Source organism: Gymnodraco acuticeps, unplaced genomic scaffold (assembly GCF_902827175.1).
Source record: "Gymnodraco acuticeps unplaced genomic scaffold, fGymAcu1.1, whole genome shotgun sequence".
Lineage (NCBI taxonomy): Eukaryota > Metazoa > Chordata > Actinopteri > Perciformes > Bathydraconidae > Gymnodraco > Gymnodraco acuticeps.
In genome coordinates this window covers 174094-196959 of record NW_022991850.1, presented here as the reverse complement: position 1 = coordinate 196959, position 22866 = coordinate 174094, and the positions used below count along the sequence as shown (strand labels likewise).

Below are 22866 nucleotides of genomic sequence, written 5' to 3'. Positions count from 1 at the left end.
TAAAGCTGTAGACACACGTGTATGTTGCTTTACATCTGTCTGTCAGTCCTTCCCCCGACCTGTGTTTCCTCTTCTCCTCTGCTACTGTCCTGTCTCTAATATGGGGCTGTGGATGCTGTTATGCGCAAATGGATGAATCAATGTGTTTGTGAGAGTTTACATATTAACAACATGACTAAATGAAAGAGACAAGTAACCTCCATGGGCTCCCCTACCTACACTCGTGATCGATGGAAAGTATTATGAGGCCCATTTTGTAAAGCTATACATAAGTTATTTTGATAAGTAAGCAGCAGTGTTTGAGCTTGACCTCTACATACTGTTTATTCACTCGAAAATGGCAGTTTGACCAAAATAATCTTACCCCAAGTCCTTTTCCTCAGTGGATGGAGTTTGCTTGGTTGTTATTACTTGACCTAATTCTCCCACTTTATCCAACACATTATGCCTGCCTGGGAGGAGAACTCACACAAAAAAAATTAGTGTAACACAGATATCAGCATCTTATCAGTGGACCATCGACTCATCCCCCGACCTAAAGACCAGGATGAAATGAGAAGGGAAGATCAAGACAAAGCTGCATTTCGGAAAAATGACATGGAAGCCAGAACGAGACTGAGAGCTGACATAAAGGAGGTGAAGCTGGAGGAAACTCAACACAAAGATAGGTTGCAGGCAATCCAGGATATCAGCGCCCCAAGGTTGTGTAAGTCAATGTTGCCAGATGAGCTCAATATGGTTTATGATCATTTTGATCTCCTCAATAAAGAGTCATCAAGGGACTATAACTGCCTTCAGTTGCACAACCCTGTGTGGTACCATTACTATAAACTATCCTCCTTTGCTGGTAGAGGTCATAGGTCATGGACTAGTAGATGGCTGAAGAATGATCAGGGTGGACGTTCACAACAGAAACGTTGTACTTACCTAATAAAATAAAAACAATTGATCAAACTCCACCTGCTGAGGAAAACCTTTGTAAATCCAACCTGAAGCTGTAAAAAACTAAAACGAGTGCCTGTTGTTTTGAATATTCTCTGCATTTGGACTCTGCTGCCTCAGCATACCCAGAGAAGGTTCTGGAGCTCTGAATGACCCAGCCGTAGGGCCAGGAGCTCGAGACCCTGTGTGCTTGGGGGGCTGGTTGGGTGATTTGCTTGCTGCTGTCTCCGCTGAAATACTTCTGTCTGTACAGTCTGTGTGATTTTCATGTGTGTTGCTGTTACTGCTGCTTGGTTCAGGAGGACATGTTAGACCTTCAGCTCCAGCGTAACCTGGATTACTTAGACCAGCAGGTAAGAGGACAAACACACAGAGCTCATTTACATGCTGCTATTCCCAGTCAGTGTGGCTCAGCGCATGGTGCTCCTTCCCATGTTTATTCCTTATAATAGTCTTGTGTCTAGCTGATGTTGTCTTTCCTTCTAAAGGATGCTTGCCCTTGAAGTCGTATTAAATAAACGTTTTCAGTTTACCTTAACAAAGTATATCTCAGTCATCCTGTCCACTTGTTGTCAGGTCTCTGTAATCTGAGCTAAATCTTCAGGTGCTCCAGGGAAGCCATCTAATTGGCACGGTTACTCGAATGGTGAAGCGCTCGTCCTCAGCAGCAAAGCTCTGTGTACAAGTAAGACAGGAGAGACCCACAGGGAGGCAGGCTTCAGCTAGCAGCCCTTCATCACAACTCAATTATTAACTCCGTGTTCCTGCTTGACTGTCTTCTGGATTGTATTTTTGACTCTGAGAATAATTATGGAACTTCTAATCCACTGTTTGTTAGTCCAGTCTAGTCCAATTTATTCCCAATTTACCGAGGCCTGCAGAGACCTCTTGTTGACAATACATCTTATATATATACAGTATATACAGTGTATAGATAGATATTCAATACCCAAGCCTGCCTCTCTTTTTTCAGTCCTTGTGTCGTCTGCATGTGGTCTATAATATCACTCACAGTCAAACAGTTTCATAGTCTGCATTACTCATTTGTAAGCTCATATCATACTATGTGCTTTAACTTGGATGATCTGTGTGACATTAATTGTCTCATCTACTCATGTCTGCTAGGAACCATTTGCATATATTTGACGATGTTCAGCCATAATCTTATGACTGTGTGAACCGTATATATGCAGAATGGAAGCGCAGAATACAGGTGTCCAATAACGTAGTGTTGTATTAACAGAACTGTTGGCAGTATGTCATGCTGTTCCCTTATGTGTCCCTTGTCTATTTTGGAGTATTTCTGGGCCCTTAAGAGGCCTCAAGAGACCCTGAAAATGCAATGAAAATTGACTGTGTAGTCATATTTTGTCTGGAATGTGGAAGACTGAACAGAGACCCATGTGACACCTAAAGATCCTCGCAGACATGGGAAGATAAAGACGTTTGCATTTCAGAATGGGCCATTCCAGTTCTGCTGTTTTTTAGAACTTCACACTCACACTGGGTCCTTCCTTAGGTCGTGAGCCACATATCTGCCATGACATAATTTAGACATTAATAAAATATAAATAGTTAAGATCAATTACAGAGCAGGTTATTTTACATTTACAAAGTTTTATTATCAATAGAAAAAAGCTGCAATATTGGTGGTTGGTACACTTATAAGCTACTTTGTATTTTAGTTAAGAGTCTGCCTACAATCGAAAAAGCTGGGTCACAAAAGGAGTTTCCCCAAGGGAGCCTGTCCTGGCCACATCCCATCGTCATTTGTGTATCCCTTTTCTGTACAGCCTTGTTAACATCTACCAATTAAGCTCATTTGTGAGGTCCATAAAGTGTGTATAATCATTTTTTCCCACTGTACATGGTGCTGTGTAATGATTGGTGTCAGACCCCATTTACACGCATACAAATACGAAACGCAAACGAACCGAATACGATATCAAAAAAGTCTTCCATTCACACGAGACCGCTCAAAAGCGCTGGAGACGCTGTAGTACATATGCCGGGCCTGTAAGTGGCGCTGTACTTCTGCCACAAAATACACCAAAACCTGTCTGAGGACCACAGATGGAAATTAGCTATTAGCAATAATCTGGCATATTGCATCTCTTCTCTTTGCTGAGATGAATGTTTTTGTATGCATGGTCCTTCTATAAATAAATACAAAAACAAACAAAAAACAGCGAAGAAGACCCCCGAACATGGTTGCCATGGTTGCCCTTCTGTTAATGCCCCGCGGTGGATTTAGCAACATGTAGTTCATGTAATTCTCCATGTCCACTTGTTGCTGATGGTTGTGGTAGAGGAGCTGTAGATTCTGCACTAACATCTGTAGCATGGTCAGTATAGCTACTACTACTGACCATGCTACGTCCGTTTCCGCGTTTCCGTTATGACCTCGTGTGAACGAACGAAAGAGAAAAGTAGCGGATACAACCGTTTGCATTCTCGTGTAAACAGCACCTCAGGCATTACTGTGTTCAACATTATGTTCACATTCCCATTGGGTCAAAGTTCTTGTGTGGACACATTGTTGATGCAGCAGCGGTGTTCAGGTCGTGGTAGAGGGGTACTGGGTTTTACTTTGATTTGTTATCAGTTATGTATATAACTCACAAATGTTAGCATGAAATATTTCAATGTATTTCTTCATTCTGAGACATTAACCAAAGAGCTTGGACATCTATAAATGAGGCGATGTGCAGGGATGCATTATCAGTATGCCAACACATTGTCTCTATCAGGTGTGAGAGTGAAGTTCTTCTCCCTCCATTTACTGATTGCAGATTTGGAATGCTGTATTTTGTAAAAACATAATCATCTGCCATATGCTAACATGAACAATCAGCCATGACAATAATTACTAATAGCTTTGTCTTTGTTATAGGACTGATGATTATTTCTCTACCAAGCAAAGCTATATTTTCTCGCTGATTTTCTGAATAAATGAAGCTTTATATTCTTCAGAATAAAAAGCATAAGTAAACATTGAATGTTGCTTTCCTCTCTTAGTTAGTCTCGCCACTGTTGGATCAATGTTGATTTAGAAAATGTTTGTTTGAACAGGTGCCGCCTTTCCATGATGTCTACAGCAGAGAGTTATATCCTACACTGAAGCTCAACGAGATTGAAACCAGCGTAAGAGACACTTGATGCACACAATAAACATATTTATACACACCTGCTCAGATCTGCCCACCTGACGGAAGAAAGCCTTTTCCGCAAAGAAAATATTTCCTCAGTTTGGTTATTAACGATCATTAATGCAACACTTGTAACAGATTATTTTTAAATTGCTCTTTTGGTTCGAAACAACCTGAACACTCCTCTGTCATTTCATATGGGTTACATGTCCTAACGTCCATATACTTTTTGCCCTATGCATGTAATATATACATGTTATCTATTTCTATAAAAGTGTGATAATGACCTGTTTTCCTGTCTAAAATAGAAACTCTTGGGTAGGCTGTGTGAGCAGAACCGAATTCTGAAAGACCACGAGGCTGTTGTTCACAGGCTGAGAATGGACAAGGTACTTCATTTTCACAAAAATATACCATGTGTTTAAGAAATGTCTTGGAAAGCTAACTGAATTTGTACTCTTCCAATAAAATCCACAACCCTTTTATTAAACTGGAATATACATTATCACTGAGAGTTCTTCAGCTGTTGTTTGATTTGAGGAAAAAGGAGAAGGAAGCTCCTTTCCAATAAACGCTTGCTCTCTTGCCTCCCCTGCTTGCTGTTCCCAGGATAGCCTAGAGGAGGCGCTGGTTGGGACACATCAGGAGATGGAGCTGTATCATAACCCTCCTTTGGCCATTGAAAAGCTGCAGTACAAAAAGGACACTTTGCAGAACCAACTGATCAACATCAGAGGGGAACTCTCTCAGGCCTCCAGTGTAAGTCACTGCAGAACACCGCCTCCAAACACAGAACAAGAGCCGAGTTGTAAAGAGCCTTGAACTTTAAATTGTAACATATTTTGTTTGGTCTTTGTTTTTCATAAATACTGCATTTGCTGAGTGTGACTGCTTTTATGTGTATCTCACTCAGGCTTTAACCACCACTCGTATGGAGTTTGAAGCATTAGAGGATGAGGCCAATGCCATTCATGGAGATCTTTGGGAGCAGCTGAACGCAGGAGGGCAGGTAGAGGCTCTCTCATAAGGAGAAAAGAAAAGCATGTTCCAAGAGAGATACCTTGAGAATTTGGAATGACTGTTTACAACATATGTCTTCTTGTTCATATTCTGTCCAGATGATCAGATATCTCTTGCTTAGAACTTTGCCTGCATCATAATAGAAATGATTGGAATCTGTTCTTTGGTGCTCAGGAATACAAAAAATAGAATAGGTCAGCAAAAGTTCCTTCCAGAAAAGAAAGTTTCTGTTACTTTGGATCCATGGTCCTCACATTCAATGGGTTCTAAACATAGTAGTTAACGTTCCCTCTCTCATATGACTTTGTCTGTGTATTTGCAGAGCGAGCTGGTTCGTCGGCACATCCAGAAAGAGTTTTGGAGAGTCCAGGATGTGTTAGAGGGACTGCACAAGAATAACTCATCCAGAGGCACTGACACAGCCAAGCACAGAGGTAACACAGTGGTGCGGGGAAAGATTCACATGTTTGGTTTAAATACCAGTGTCTCTATCGTGTATATTCTAACGACTTTATCTCTACCACCCCACCTCCCTGTCTTTCTCTCGCAGTGGCCAGCGGTGCTTCAGGCTCCTTTAGCACCAATAGTCCAGCCAGTCCCCTGAGCTCAGTAAGCATCACCAGCCCACTCAGCCCCTTCTCCCCAGTGCCCGGCTCCCAGGCTTCCCCCACCAAACAGCTGGGCCCGGAGGTAAGCACCGGACACACCCAGCCAGAGACCCACCCTAATCCAAAACCTGGTACAGGTCCATGCTCGGACTCTAGAACTATCCCTGAAGTGCGTAAAAAATCAAGCACTAAACCCCGTCCCCATTCATGTATAGTCCCTCATTTCAAATCTGACCCTATGCCTAGATGTAGACCCACAAGTTACCGGGAACCTGACACATGCCTGCATGCAGAAAATATGAATTACTGTGGTTGTGAAAGCCACAAACACACCTTCCCTCAGCTCTCCGTAATTTTACAAAACCTTGAGGAGTCTTTGGGTAGATTAGACCCTGTGATAGAGGAAACAGACCAACACTTCCACTGCAGAACTAACTCTAGCTTTGACCAACCTTTAAACGCAGCCAAAGCCTGGTCAGGAGAGAATATCCAAGAAAAATGGCAGGACAATCAGCATTCAGACACAGTCCAAACCGTATCGGCCCTACAGAAAGTAGGTTGGTTAACCTCAAATGTTTGCAGCCAAGAAGTCAAGATTGGCCTCAGAAAGGATGTCTATCCAGAGTCCAGCTGGGGTCATGGCTCAGCTGGTGGCTCTGGAGACCTGCCCTCCAACAAACGTTTTTCTATTCCTGAATCCCAGATCCTGCTTCTCCAGGACTCTTATCGGACTGATGTTTTATCATTATGCTACAACCCAGATCTTATAACATCTTCAGTACCTTGTTTAAAAAGTGCTGGCCATGACACCCCAGTCCATCGTCAGCTAGTTTCTCAGTCATCATGTCAAGCTGCCAGGCCCCTCACTTACCCCAACAATCAGAGCGGACTTCACATTGATCCAGTGGCCTGCACTCTAGCACAGTCTGAATCCCCAAGTAGTCACTCAAGTAAAGTGTTCATGCAGACCCACCTTTAAAAATAAATCCACCACATCATAGTTAATTCTTACAATTCCACATCCAATTACAACTGTTCGGATTTGTAATACTGTAAAGAGATTGACACTATTTTTTTTATGTTGCTTTTGCATAACGTCATCCTGGCATCACGCTGAAGTAAGCCATTGGGTCTGTAGTTTCCTTTGCAGACACAATGTTATCTAACTTGGCAGTTTTAGAGCACTTTCATGAACTGCTCTGCGGGGGTCTTGAAGTGAGAATATTTGGCCAGGGTGTGGAACTGTAAGGGTTCATTTGTGCTGGCATGTTCTCTCATAGATTCTCAATCCTTTGTAAAACCTTTCATGGTATGAAGTGAGGTTTCCTGCTGATCTGTTCGCATGACTGTGCATGACGGGTTTGGTTTACTTAAGGAGGCACTTGAACTGCTTCAAGTTAAATGATCTTTCTGACTGCAGTATACCTTCTCTCTTAAATAGCTTTACAATTGTAACACATTTTCATTTATCAATTTATCAATTCATCCAATGCTGTTCAAATATACATGACTAAAGTGGCCCTCTTCAGTGTACTGTAGGGAACTAATGAGAAGGTGGGCCTCACACGGGACCCTCTCTCTGCTCTGCCTGGCTGATTGTCACTCCTGATGTGCAGCACTCTTCTATTCCACCTATCCTTTCTTTCCTCCCTTCCTCCCTCCCACCTTCCATTATGGTGATCTAGGAAAGTGTTCCCCCAAGGCCTCCCCTCCCTAAGTCCTATTACCCTTTGGAACCCTCCCCCACCTTCCCCCCCTCCATCCCCGCCCTGCCCTTTGACAGCACCGCCTGGCTGCGCAGCTTGGGCGTCGACGATGGTTATCTTGATGGTGAAGACTGTCACAGCAGAAAGGTATTTGGGTGGTTCTGCCCCGGTCCTGCCCTCGTTTCACCTCGTCTTAACTGTTGTCCAATTTCATCTTTTATAAACATCTTAACCTTGTCAACCACCTGAGAGCACTCATTGTTCCTCCATTTGTTCAAGCACTTCACCCCTTGATTACCCCTCTGTCATATCAGGCTGTATTTGTCCTGTATAGGATATATTCCTTCGCTCTTTTTAGTGCACCTGCCACTAAAAGCCAGGCCTGCTGCATGTTGTAACCAGAAGTGTACTTTTTTCAAATTTACATTTCAGTTTATAATGCTCTCAATTGCTTTGCCAAGGACGAGCAGCACTTCCAAATTGATATTAATCCTAGTGTTCAGTTCTTTACAGCCAATGATCATCAGTCAAACCCTCCATGTGCCGATCTGTGTGTCTGGTAGCTGTGTAGTAATTGTAGTTAGTACAGGGTCACACCAGAAAGCAGAACAGTGAAATTAATTCACAAATTGTCATGGTAACAGGTCCTGCTGGTAACGTTGTTGTGACTCTCTAACCAGATTACATTTATTCAACACATTTCTACCACCGCTCCAAAATGTGCAATAACTAGGCTGGGACAGGACTCTCAGGTTGTCATTGGTCCCTCAAGGTGAGCACATGAAGACAGTTAGGAAATGGCCAACAGAAGACGTTGGTGTGACATTTCACTGTTGTACCTGCTGGTGTGATCAGGATCAGTACCTTGTTTGCAAGTGAAGTATTGATCCTGCCCTGACAGGTTTACCAAGACGTGACATAGTAATCACCATACACACCAAAGCATTACCTAGTGCATTCTGTTTGCTCAGCAGCTTTGGATGTACTCTGACTGGATTATTGTCACCATCTTCAGGTTTGGGGTCATACATGTGAAATAATCTCAGCTCTCTGCCTTGCAGCTCATCAGTGACATGCAGGACCAGGACAGACAATCCACTTTGAATAAAGGTAAAACAACCTAAACTCTATGTAATGATAATAATCCTTTCTAGCAATTAACCCTTGGTATGGTATACAGCACCTCTTGGAGCAGGGGATCCCAACCTTTTTTCCCAAGAGCCCCCCCAAATGACTCCTGTTGGAATTTGCCCCCCCCCCACACAAACTGGATGAATGTGAAGTATTTTGTTAAAGGAGGATGAAAGCGTAATTAAGGAGCACTATTGAAGTGACTTTGATGGTTATTGGACTCAGGATTAATTCATTTGGATTCCCGCTGTATGAAGAAATGAAAGGACGGCGCGGAAGTGGAAACAATTCACAAAGGGATTAAACTGTTTAAAACACATGCTCAAAGTAAGCCGGATTTTGCCGATGTGTTTATGTGGATTCAAAAGTCGTAAATAATCTACAAAATGGAGGAGACCGATCTGATCGGAGCAACTGTGACAAATAATCCAACTGAAACCGGCATGGACAATGACTATGTTTTAAACATGCGCTTATCCAGAAAAGCCCGGTTTGGACACTTTACGGGCAGAAGAAATATTTCTATTAAAGAAAGAATTATACATTTCTGTCTTTTTATGCCTTTAATAGCTAAATTGAATTTTTATTCAAATGAATTAATCAATTATTTTTTTACATTTTATTGAAATGTACTGTAGACACAAGGCTTTTAGTGACAATCATGCATTGCGTTACAATTATATGTAATAAAAAAAAAGTCTAAATATGATATTTGGCCTCAAACCATCTGAGGTCTGATGATATTACTCTTATTGACATTTTAAGCCCCATCTTTGTTCCCATGGTTTCAACATCTGTTGTTCTTTGCCAGTTGGCATTGTGCCTCCTAGAACAAAGTCCCCGACCGCAGAGTCCCACAGCCGCTCTGCTGCAGTGAGCTGGAGAGTTCCCAATGGAATATCGAGGGTATGTCAACCCAAACTACTTGTAAAGAATATCCAGATTTCTGACTTAAATACTGCAAGCACAGCCTGTGAAGAAATGAAACCCTTCTCAGTGTGCACGGTGACCATGTTCAGGTTTTCTGAGCACTTAGATAAGTCTTGTGTTACTATTTTCTGATAACAGCAGATAACTTTTGATAGCTTGAACTCAAATATGTTGTTGTTATGTAAACATAAGGTATGTTCAAAATGGAAACAGTCTTACAGCATTGTGAATAACACCAACAACCAGCATGATAGAAATGATAGAAATAACACATGCTGAAGTTGCTCTATTCTTATGATAGAGCATCTACAACAAGTGTCATGAAGGTCCTGGTAAAATATCTGCCGTTTTATCAGTATTCTTTCTTCCTCTCCTATTAACGGGTTTTCTAAACTTAATGACCTCATATTTGTAAGCCGTGTTTTTAACAGTGTGCAGCATTATGCTGATATGACCTGAACCTCATGCTCTCTGTCCATCTTAGTTGCTTTCTAGCTAGTACTATTGAAGGGCCAAATCTTTTTTAAGTTACCAGAAAATGCCATTAGGACTACGACGTACATTTTGAAGTGTGTTTGCATGCCACATATTTTTCACAGGAGCGTCCAAAGAGCGCTGTGTTTCCTGCAGAGCTCAAATCCAAAATGAGTGTGGAGGAGCAGAATGAGCGAATCCGACGAAACCAAAGCAGCTCTATGAGGGACAAGAGGAGGAGTCTGATCCTCTCCGGAGGCCAGTCTCCAGCCAACTACAAAGTGGTACGATCTACATCTGATTATCCTGTCAAGCATTAAAACACTGAGTGCCAGAAAGGAAACACTAAACAGGTGCTTCCAGGTGTATTGTAGTCCTACATGTACAATTGTGTTAACCACATGTCTTTTAATTATGAGAACAAGACATGTTCTTAACGGATCAAAGTTATTTGGCTAATTGTTTGTACACAACATCCATACGGAGCAAACACTAAGGTGTTTACTCATATCAACTTGTTTGTGCATGACAGCATGACACTTGACTGAAAATGTACCGCATTTCTTTATCTCATATGAAATGAACAGATACAAATATGAATAGCGTCATGTGTTACACCCTGCTGACACCTGCGTTTCAGAGGTAGCAGGTCAACAGCACACTTGGCATTTATATACAAATACAAATCAATATTTTTTAACAGGCTATTCATCATTCATGGTGTATTGACTGCATTAATATAGCACTTTTCCAGTCTTTACAATTACAAATCAGCATTCACACATTCAGAGAGAAAGAGGCTGCCATACATCGACATGTTGACAGCAGGGTTCAGGATCGAACCACAGGCTTCCGGCTTGAGGTTGACCATCTACCTCCTGAGCCACAGCTGCTAATTGTAACTGTATTTGTAATTGTGTGTGTGTGTGTGTGTGACAGATTCGAAGGCGGCTGACCGCTCATGAGATTGACATTAATGACCTGGAGTTGGCAGTGCGAGGTCAGGGTCTGGAGTCTCCTCGGGAGGAAATCGCTCGCCTGAGGCAGCCGTACCACCTGGACATCAGCAGGGAGGTGAGGGGCCCCCACCAGCTACCCTTTGCCAAATGAACATTGTGTTTACTCTGATGTAATGTGGAATGTAACTAGGTGCATGTAGTCAGTGTATTTAACTGGGCCAGACTCATACTTCTGCTTCAGCAACATTTAAAAATGTACAGGCAGCAACTGATTATTTATTTAGAAGGTTTTACAAACAAAAATAAATAATAGCTGTTAAAATAGGAAGCACTGTCAGCACTTTCCATGATTAATGCTGTTTTATTTGGGTACTTACTGTATGTTGCCTGTTAGGAGTCATCAAGTCAGGGAAAACAAATATATGCTCTCAGTAAACATCATAGACATAGACATCAGTGGTTCTCAAACTTTTGCTGTCAGGCCCCCCCTTTGGAGATAAAAATAAGTCGGGGCCCCCCAACACAAATAGTCAGGCTCAGTGGCGGCGCCATATATTTAATTTGGGGTGCTGTGGGGTAGCTTGACGTTTCATAGAGGGTGCTCAAACATTTAGGGTTTCCCATTAATGTACCGGTCGCTACAGTGGAATGTTCTACTGCAACAATGCCCACGCAAATACACAGTGTGACAGTTACAATGAAGGCTCGAGGCATATAGGTGTAAGCAGGGGTAAAGTGCTATTTTTAATAGGTGGTGTGTGGACCTCACATAGGGGGGTCCGGGGGCAAGCTCCACTGGGAAGATTTATTTTTAAATATTGAAGTTGAAAGCATCAATCTGGTGCACTTTGAGAGCAAAATGAAGAGATCTATGGATACATCTCTCAACACCCAGATGAAACACAACTGTAAACAGATTTACTTTTTCTTTATGGATATTTTACAAATCACCCTTTTAAACTTTATTCTTTTTTTACTGTCATATAGTATTTCATACCTGTTTTTCATTTATTCTCTTATTTTTTTATAATGATCATATAAACGTGTGCCTCGGAAATAATTGTTTATATTAATGGTGACCAAAACGTTTGAGACCCACTGAGATAACACTGAGAGAGTCCTTTAGCTCACTGAGCCTCTCAGTCTGACAGGAGAGGACTCTCCTCCACTTTGTTGTTGAAAAAACTCCTTATATCCTTTAGCTTAGCTCGCTAGCACCAGAAGCTAACAACTACGATCTCCGGTACCGGTGCGCTCTCTCTCTCTCTCTCTCTAGCTTGCGCACGCACACAAAATGGCTCGTTCCACACACACAGAGCTTTAATGAAACACAGAGACCCAGACGTAATAGTACTGTATCATATTATTTTCCAATCAATAATTTTGCAAATTATGATTTTTTATTTTTTTTAAATAACCATTTTTCCTCCTGGTCTCTCGCACCCCCCTGTCATGCCCCCCCACTTTGGGAACCACTGGACTACATGAAAGACTGACACATAAATGACTGCCGCCTTACTCTGCTACACGAGTGCCAATGCATTGTGGCTAGTTTTAGGTAGAGCCCAGAGATGGGAGTATATATAAGAAGAAACACACACACACACACTTTGTTGTTATACAGATACAAGGTACAATCACACACAGGTGCACAGGTGCACGTGCATTTTGGGGAGGTCCAGAGCGGGAGGCAGCCAGTCGGTCCGGCTCCAGGGCGCAGCTGGGGGTTCGGTGCCTTCTTCAAGGGCACGTCTCCAGGTACCAGTGATGTGAACAGGCGACCCTTCATTTCCAAGACAAAGTCCCCACAGACTGAGGCACTGTTTCGTAAACCTGAATATCCTGCATGCATCATGAGACCCCTTCTGTGGATTAGGAAAAACAACAATTAAGAAAAAATCACAAAAGCTATCATTTAAAAAAATCTAGTTGTTCAATAAAAGACACAATGCTCATACTAGAAATGTTGCTGATCCTGAAAGTTGTCCTAGTTCCCTGCTTTCCATTCTATGATAATGGCACAGACCACGCGGTGTTTGAGCATACAAAAACACAGATGATCAACAGTGTTGGCAAAAGTATTTTACAACACAATATTTGACGATCTTTCTCCACATTTTCTTAAATCTCAATCTCTACATGGATGGCAGCCATTCCATTCCAGTGTCTGTTGAATTCCAACAAAAATAAATGTTGTCAGTAGTTTAGAGAATAAAATACAAATATATTTATTTGACTCAAACACATAGTTATAACTAGTATAACCAGAGAAACTGATCGTTTGCAGAGGTGTCTCTTAAGTTTTCCAGAGCTGTATAGGAAAATTATTTCAGCTGCTGTTGTTCTTGTGTCGGCCTATTCTAGCTGAACATTGGGTCGTAGCTCAAGAGGAGACGTGTTGATACATCATTTCTTAATTCCAAAACAATCATATTTTTCTAAATTTTTTCTAAAATATAATTAGATGTCATTTTTTGTGTTTCTAGCTTCTGACTCCTGACAAGGTTCTGATCCCGGAGCGCTACCTGGATGTGGAGGACAGCCCCCCGCTGAGCCCCGAGGAGCAGAGGGAGAAGCAGAAGAAACTTGAGCGGATCAAGACCCTCATCGCTAAATCCAAGTGGGTTTCACTCATACATCAGTCATTGTTGCTGTGCTTCTGGTCTGTTTCTAAACATTATAAACCCTCAGCTCAAATAAAGCATGCTCCTCCGTCTTCATATCTCTGTAAAGTGCACCTTGTGTGTAAACAGTGACAAAATAACATGTCACTTATGTCAACGGTGTGGCTCCTTAACGTGTTTTACGCTGTAAATTACATTGAAGTAGATTGAGAAGAATTATAAAAGAATATAACCATACAAATAAAGTTTTTGTAAATAATGAGATGAATGTTTTAATTCAAATGAAAAGCAACAGCTACAAGTTAATATCAAAGTGAAGGTAAATTATTTCATATAATTATATTTTCTCTAAACATGATCTAATAAATGCAGTTTATTCATCAATGCTGCTTAATCATTCAGCAGACCCTTAAGCATGAGTTACCAATATCATTCAGCGGCATTAAAGGAACCCTCACAAAGTGCTCACTCAGCAGGATCTGTATTCTGGGTTCACACGCAGCCTCCATCTCTCAGAGCTCACATTATGTTTAACTGCCGAGCAACTAAGGGTGCGTTCACACCTGCCTTGTATAGTCCGGTTGAATCGGACCCTGGTGCGTTTAGCCGCTTGGTGCGGTTCATTTGGGTCGGTGTGAACGCAGTCCGAGACCTCTGAAGTGAACTAAACAACCGGACTCTGGTCCGCTAAAATAGGTGGTCTCGGAACGCTTGCTTGCGAACTCTGGAGCGGTTCATTGCTGGTGTGAACGCAGTCCGCACCAAAACATAGGAAGCGTTACCATAGGCGGCGCGTGAGGCTCAGGTTTGGGAAGGCTAAATAACATTTTTTACCTGACGCTGCCCGCCTCCAGCGTCTATAGAAAAGAGATCAACTCAGTGAAAGCACCGCCTGCTGACCAATCAGAGCTCAGTGTGCGGGGTTTAAATCTATCAAGTCATATTACAGGATAAAGGAAACACAGTTTAAACTGCAGTAGCCTGCAGAGAAGACGCGGACGTGTCGCACTTATCATTCATATCACACCATCGATCATATCATATCATAATATATCATATATTTCTGTCATATATTATAAAAACAATATTTCCGTCTGAGTCAGCTTCTCGAGCCGTATCTGGCCGTGCTACACTTAGGCTACATTGTCACACATACTGTATGCAGAAGTATTATTTTAAGCAACACATTAAGTTGACGAAACACTCAAATGTAACTAAAGTCAGATCACTCGTGTCTTAGACGGGGCAGTGATATCATACAACTGCTGTACCATTGATTCAAACACGGTAGTTTATTTATTTTTTAACAAGTCATGGATGTTTAAAGTTCATATTTGTCTAATATTAGTTTACTTTTCATTAATGAAGTATGACGCTTGTCCCTGTTTGTGATTGGTCTGTTGAACTAGCTTCGGGCACAGGTGGCTGCATAGCAGCGCTAATGTCAAAGACACAAACATTATATTTTTATTTTACCAGGATGCAGTGACACAAATATTTGGGAAGGCTCAGCCTTCCCTAGCCTAGTACCCGCCGCCCCTGAGCGTTACGTGTCACAAGAACGCTGATGTCTTCAAAAATTTAGCGAAAGAGTCTTTCAAGACATCCGCGGTTGTTTAGTTAAAGAGTGAAGCAGAATTAAGAGTTTTGTCCGTGTGAACGCAAACCGAACCTTCTGAAAAAGGAAACAATGTAGGAGAAGCGGACTATGAGGTGTGAATGCACCCAAGAAGTGTTTCCCCTGTCTTCATTACGGCTCATTTTAGCTTGCTTACAGAAAAGATCAGATAGAACTGAAGGTATAAATGTTAATAACAAAGAATACACAAGTTCCTAATACAGTAGTATGCAGATGATGGTGTATTAAAAAATGTATCACAATCTATGACAAACAAATACTCCATTATTTACCTTTTTCTTCCGTGTCTCTTTTCGTCCACCCCGTGCAGTCTGCAGAACATGGTGCCCCTGCTGGACGGGCCGGTGGAGGGGGGGGCGGGGAGCTCCCAGCAGCAGCTGCAGGAGCAGGAGAAGCGCATCGAGATCTCCTGCGCCCTGGCTGCCGAGGCGTCGCGCCGCAGCCGCCTCCTCTCCGGTGAGGACCGCTCAACCTCCACATCCCTCTAGTGGCCAGAACTGTGAACCCTGAATTGTTGAGCTAACTTGCATATGTTGGGCAACTTGCACAATTAGCACAAGTTGTGTTAATTACAATTATGATAACCTATGCAGACAATAGTTAAACTCTCTGGAGTGGTTTTGGGGGTTATTGTATTGTTATTGTTGAATCATGGGCCATATTTGTACCCCTGGTGGGGTGATTTTGACTACCATGAGTAGTGTTGCAACACTTATAGAGATGATATAGAGAGCACAACATGAAAATGATTATCGCTAATGTGAACAATTTATTTTCAAATAAGTAAGCAATCTGTCCCCTAAAACTTCAAAATCGACCAAAAATGTTTTCAAAAGCAGCCCACAGGGAGTACAAACAAGGCCCCTTTCAGGTTAAATCTGCCATTTTGGATACTGTGATGTCAGAAACTGATTCAACATCCTCAAACACCCCCAAACCACTCCAACATTGTCCAAATGGGCCAAGCTATTTTGTTACCTATTGTCTGCATGGGTTATAATGCAATTTAAAGGTCACCTATTATGCTATATATTAACAATATATTATAGGACCATATCTATACAAAACATGTCCCTTTGGAGCTGCTGCTGGCCACGCCCCTTTGGAGCTTCCGCATGCAAACAGTGAGCTCTGTGAAGAGAAGGCTGTGTACCAGCAGAAACTCAGCTAAACGCTGCCGTGATTAAACGCCATATTATGTTCCAAACCACATCAAGCATTATTTCTGAAACAGTATGGAGCTCAAACGCTTTTTCTCTCGTGGGTTTACTACAAGGTGAAAACCTTTATCCTGGTTTTTTACACATATTCTCTCCAGTACAGCGTTAGCTCTGAGTGTTAGCGATGCCTGCTAATGTAAGCACAGACCCTTATTACTTCCAAAACACGTTGCGCATTGTTTCTGATAGCGATGTTTCTGATAGGGCCATGGATATAAAGCCCGCCACATTTTAGTAATGTCGTCATGACACAGCAAATCTGGATCCGCTCCGTTGTACCCCCGTTTTTAGAGATGTGGGTAAGGAGGAAAGGAAAGAAGGGTTTTATTTGTGAGTCTCCTTACACACCAGGGAAACATAGTTATGTAAATACATCAAAAAGTGAATTTTGCATAATAGGTGGGCTTTAATGCTAATTTTGCAAATTGCCCACACTTGCAAGTTAGAATCTGGCAGTTTCTGGGCACCCATACTATACATTTCTAACATAAAACTTTGGGGTACCCTTCATGTCTGGGTTCACAATAGGGCTCATTGAGCTGCAAACAGAGTATTAACTGCTCAGAAGTCACACTGCACTCACCCCTCACACTGCCTCGTGCACATATACCTCCATTACTAACCCTACTCACATCTGAAAACTAATGCTCATCTTTAGGGGAAGTTGTGGGCCCTCTGCTGGAAATGTTTCCTCTGCGACAAGACCCCGGATAAGCGGTAGATCAGAAGGATGCACTTATTAAAAGACAGAGAGGCTCACAGTCTGAGCCAGGCATCTATGACAAGTCTCAGGTTCCCTTCCTCTCTTCCTCACTGTACTCTCCCTTTGATTGGTTCACTCCTTTTTTTCTTTCCACTTTTGCCTTGTGTTCACTACTCTCACCCCCCCCCATCTCATTCCAGCACAGTGCGCCCCCAGTCCCCCCACCTCCACGACCAGCCTGGCCCACCCCCCTTCCTCTTCTGACTTCCCTAACTCCGCCCACACCATGAAGGCGTGAGTAGTACAAGGTGAGTCTCTGATCCGACAGCCCCCCCTCCCTGTGCCTGCTTCCCTCTCTGAGACTTCTTTTGCATGTTTCTCCTCATGTGATCTACTGGAGTTTATGATACCACATGGTGTTTCACTAATATTGGACCTGATTACACAAAGATGCCGATGACCCATTTTTTGTCCAATTGCTCCATTTCAGCAACACTTTGTAACATTAATTGGATATAATAATAATATGACCTTTTATTTATAGAGTGCTTTTCAAGAAACTGAGTCAAAATGTATAAAAACGTAATTAAAACAACAAATTATATAAAACACAACATTAATTACAGATAAAACATTCTGAAAAGGTGAGTTTTGATTTGTAATTTGAACATGAGGCGCATTCACACCGCAGTACTTTTCCCACAAAGATTCATGAGAACTTAGTTCATGAGAACTCTTTAGTTCAGATCGCGTTCACACCGGAATAAGTCCCTGGGGGAGGATTAGGCAAATGAAGCCGCTGACGTCACTTCTTCTTCTTCTTCTTTTTCTTCTTCTTCTGCTTTGGGTTTACTGGCAGGCCGCAAACCACTTCACGGCGTCCCCGGCCGGAAGTCCCCGGAGTTGGGGACTGGCTTCAGTAGAAGCTGCTGGGACTCCCAGCAGCTTCTACTGAAGCCTTCCGAGTAAATCGCCAGAACGCCGACACCTCCTCATCTCCACCACTCCCATGTTTTATTTTGTGTTGCCATAAGTTAGTCTCTCTGCGTTTCTGCACTGGGCTAATGCTAATGCTAATAATGCTAATGCAAGAAAAATAAAATGGCGGCTTCACAAAACTTGTTGGGAGTTTTACGGGGCGTGGTTTGCAATCCACCCAGCCAATCAGAAATAGGAACCTTTTAAGGGGGTAAAAAGGTTCTCATGAACTAATTTTTGTTCCGGATTTTTTTGGTGTGAACGCAACATTTCGGAACTATATCGGAACTAAAGTGGGAAAAGTACTGCGGTGTGAACGCGCCTAAGGTGAGATTGGTGCAGTCATGGATGTGTTGGGGGGTGAGTTCCAGATATAAATTACATTGACAAAATGTTTTTTTACTCACATAGATATTTGAGGGAAAAAAAGCTGTCCTTTGTTTGCTTGTGATTCTTAAAATGGCTCAGAAATCCTATTACCATGAAATGTGACAAGAGCCAGTTAATTTGAATCAACACAAATGAGATCTGTATTTCTCTAACTTTGCTCTGCTTTCCTGCTGTCTGTAGCTCAAGCCCTGGTGGCTGTCAAGTTTGATGGAGCATCTTTCTGAGGACTGCACAAACACAACAATGAAGATGGCCCCCGGACAAATGACTTTTTTCTGTCACCTAAACTGAGCTACCACAAAAGCAGGGAACGCTGTCTAAGGAGGAAAGAGAGCTAATGCAAAGCTGAGAGGAAGCTATGTAGAACTGTGGAAGGCTCCAGATCTCTCGCCAGCCTTGAGGTGTAAGATATTGCAAAAATAATTGTGCTCAGGACATATTTTACAAAGTAGATATTAAGGATGACCATGTTGGTAATGATATATTTTACACTCATAAGGACAACATGTCAGTACTACTGTTCAGTGTTGATCATTTTACAAGGGAAACTGCACATGAGAGGCCCAATGAGGAGGGACAAGGAAAGACCTGCAGAAATAACCAAGTCCAGGTAGAGGCCAGCGACCGGGACTAACCCTAATAGTAGAGGCTTTGAACCTGCTTCTGGACAATGTTCATTATCTTCTAATGTCCATATCAACCCGGGAGAAACACACCAGGTCTGGAGGCGCAGTGAGGAGTGGTACTAGTGACAGACTGAGGGCATTCCCCTACACACGATATACGGACATTTTGAGAACTGAGCAAAATAAGAGTGAATCCTCCCTTCTCTTGTAAGAAGCTGACAACTCACTGTGATGCCTGTTTACCTAGACCTCCACCGACCCCCCAACACACACACACACACACACACACACACACACACACACACACACACACACACACACACACACACACACACACACACACACACACACACACACACACACACACACACACACACACACACACACACACACACACACACTCTATAAACCTTCTCTGCTGTTATATAAGCTTATGTGCAAACATTAGCATTACTTTAAACAAACATTATGGAAGCCCTTTACTCATGTCCTGGTAGAAGTGTTCCTGATCCCTGATATATTCCAAGATGAATAGTTCTGTAAGGCATCAGGTGAAGCAGATGTGGTGTAGTCGGCACGCTTGCATTCTGTTCAGATCAGGCCGGACACATGCGGTTGATCAAATGTTTGTCACACAGAAAGCATGATGTAGGCTGAACCCTTTTCTTCCATGAAAGAGTCCACTCTCTGCTCACTGCCATCGCTGCAGTGCCATTGATCCAGGTAGGCTGTTTGTAGGTCACATTACATTTAGTTGTACTCTTGCCAAGGAGGAACATCAAAGTAGTGTGCACAGCAAGGCTGGGAAACAATCACCTTGCTCTGTGCCCTATGTATCTGCTCTTTAGTGTGGAAGCCAGTCAGATTGTAAAGATGAAATCCTTACCTTTGGTTGATTTGTCTTCTGTGCATGGTGGAGTTTACACATCTACTGTTGTATGTTTTCCCCAATGTTGTGAGTCACAGATTATGATAAAGAGCCTACCACCAGGTGGATTACATTCTTAGGTATACTATATTCACTTTTACAATAGTATTTTCAAAACATAAAACCGTCACAATCTTCTCCCCTGGATGTAGGCAACATCTGACCCTCAAAGGAGAGACAGGACTTGCTCTAAGACAAGGTTTCATATGAGTCCAGAAGCCTTTTCCTCATATAACATTTCAGGATACCTTCAACCATGGCACTTTGGTTTATAACTTTAGTTTTGACAGAGATGATCCAACCTCTCATCTACACACACAGATGGTGGCCATCTGGTTACACAAGGAAACATGTGCACAGATTCCAGCAGGAAATGTGATGAGATCCTGGACTCTTGAACACTGACACAGCGGTGCTCCACACGGACCTCTACTCTGTAACCTGCTCGACATGAACATGGTAGTTCTGACCTGTGTTGGAACGAAATATTGGGAAGACTTTTGTGATCAAATTCAGTGGGCCTTCACGTAGTGCTCAAGAAATTCCCAAACGCTTGTCTGCAGATGTATAGGTAAAGTATGTTGCTTGTCAATTGTACCGTGTATGTGGAAAGTAAACATAGAAGTGACCTTAGAAGAATAACTGCTAGAAAGCACTTGTCTGTGTTGAGAGGAGTTAGCTGATGATGCAGTCAGAGGATGATATGCTGGAAAACAATGTCATGTAACATATCCCAACAACATGTCATGCAGTGCCATAAATCTGAACATGATGAATGGACATGTTATGGACATGGAGGAAATGCAATGATGTCTACACAGTGGCTTTAATTGGAACCCCAATAATTAATAAGGAAATCACTCATTTCGCTTGTTTTTCTTAACTATTCAAGTACTTATTGGAGTTCATTCCATTTAATGTTAAAACACTTTTTTTACAAATTCAACAATTCCATTCGCCAATCATGTTTTAATGCCATTTCCTTGTGTGCATTTGAAACCACTGATACAGCAGATTATTGACACGACAGGGTGGTACTGGTGACTACACTACATGTGCTGGTAATTTATTTGTATTATCTTTCAGTGTGTCGCACAGAAAGGCCCAAACATTTTCTAAATGTCTTCACACACACACACACACACACACACACACACACACACACACACACACACACACACACACACACACACACACACACACACACACACACACACACACACACACACACACACACACACACACACCTCTCTTTTTAATGTGTATGTTATTGATGCTATGTTTGCCCTCACACACTTCAAGGTTCAAGTAACCTGCCTTTGTATAAAGCTGTTCTTATTGAGACAATATGGCAAAGACATTTAAAAAATACTTTTACGCTGAAACCATTAAAAGCACTACGCAAATAATGAAACACGGATTTAAGAGAACACTTCTATTTTTTCTTATGTTTCTTTTAGAAAGGGAATGCATTCAAAAGAGGCAGATCATATTTTTTTAGATGCATGGATATTCAATGACAAGTTGACAGGTAACATTTGTACACTAAATTACGTTTTACATTTTTCACAAAAAAGACTTTATTTTATTGCTCTGCAGGAATGTTTTCAGGAGCAGAACATAGATATTTTTTGATAAATTTGAATCTGATGTGTTAAGAAATGACAGGTGGTGACCAATATTTGATACTAGATGTAGCATTTGTGGATTGAGAAGAAAAATAATATAAACACGTACATTACTTTAATGTACTATTTTTTATTTCAGTTAAGCATATCCTACTTTGACATATAACCATTGCTATTTTGCTGGAAAATAGACTCTGCTTGAACTATGCAAATTATTTAAAATGTATAGACACATAACCTGCTTGCTTCAGAAAAAAAATGCAATAAAGTGAATGTATCAAAATAATGTGTTTCTCTACATGCTTCTGGATTTATCAAAGTATTTTGGAGAATAAAGTGCAAACTAAAGACCGACTGATTCTTTTCCCTACACTTAGAGCAGCGGTCAGGGGAGGTGCAGCGTGAGACAACAATTACGAGAACTTCAGCTAACTTTATGCGAGCGGCAACATGGATACATTTTTAGTGAAGTTACCTAAAGTGAGAGAGGAGACAGCGTCTGGCAGAAAACGTCACTTGCACACTTTTGGCTGTCTGTGCCCCACCTTGCCAAAAAGGCTGTAAAAGTGCTCATTCCCTTCACCTCCGCCTACCTGTGTGAGTGCGGGTTTTCCGCATTGACTTTGATCAAAAGCAAATACCGGTCAAGCATGGGCGGATCTACTGGAGTGGCATGGGGTGGCAACTGCCACCCTAAAAATAGCCTTGCCACCCCAGTTGGCAGATTTGTTTTGAAATAAACGTTGTGGCTCATCGGACATTTATGAGAGAAAGTCCCTAATGTCCGAGTGCAAGTGAATGCAGCACAAGACGCGAGTCTTGTAACCCCTCCCCCGGCCCTGGCGCGAGCATGGAAATGTGATTGGCGGCGATTTCATTTGAACGGGACGACGCATTCGGACCCAAGCACTGAAGGAATGAGGTATTTGCACTGACAGAGAAGAGACTGTCAGTGTGGCTGTACTCAGCATGGAATCAAAACGCACTACAGCTGTTGATCTTAATACGTTTGTGAGGCGTTTTGCTGAACAAAATGGTAATCGCCACATTCAGCTGTTATAGGCATGTCAACTTGATGCTCTGCTCACGGATGACTCGATGAGCATAACAAACTGTTAAGATGATGACCGTACGTGTGCAAATATTTTTTTTTCTTTGTGGGGGTCTGCCCCAAAAAAAACGTTTTAAGTCCTGAGAAAGTCAAATTGGTG

General features: G+C 42.1%; 1 protein-coding gene across 4 annotated transcripts; it reads left to right on the top strand.

Moving 5' to 3' along the window:
* Positions 1–6: 6 nt before the first annotated feature.
* plekha6 (pleckstrin homology domain containing, family A member 6) lies at positions 7–22003 on the top strand. 4 transcript variants are annotated; one of them, XM_034199882.1, is made up of 17 exons: positions 7–1295; positions 1547–1627; positions 4015–4086; positions 4400–4480; positions 4701–4850; positions 5005–5100; positions 5434–5545; positions 5662–5801; positions 7405–7572; positions 8487–8535; positions 9368–9462; positions 10086–10244; positions 10900–11034; positions 13406–13539; positions 15493–15638; positions 17311–17413; positions 18654–22003. In XM_034199882.1, exons 1-16 carry the CDS (start codon positions 1248–1250, stop codon positions 17367–17369), a joined length of 1725 nt encoding a protein of 574 aa, XP_034055773.1. In that variant the 5' UTR covers positions 7–1247; the 3' UTR covers positions 17370–17413; positions 18654–22003. The 4 variants fall into 4 exon arrangements, with proteins under 4 accessions (XP_034055773.1, XP_034055772.1, XP_034055774.1 ...); XM_034199881.1 differs by having other exon boundaries at positions 17306–17413; XM_034199883.1 differs by lacking the exon at positions 1547–1627 and having other exon boundaries at positions 17306–17413.
* The last annotated feature ends 863 nt before the right edge of the window (positions 22004–22866 follow it).

Bases quoted from the DNA above. Each gene is read 5' to 3' on its own strand.
- plekha6 (XM_034199881.1), top strand. From the start codon at position 1,248: ATGTTAGACCTTCAGCTCCAGCGTAACCTGGATTACTTAGACCAGCAG. The intron at 1,296-1,546 runs GTAAGAGGACAA...CTAAATCTTCAG, and splicing joins TGGATTACTTAGACCAGCAG to GTGCTCCAGGGAAGCCATCT. The intron at 10,245-10,899 runs GTACGATCTACA...TGTGTGTGACAG, and splicing joins CTCCAGCCAACTACAAAGTG to ATTCGAAGGCGGCTGACCGC.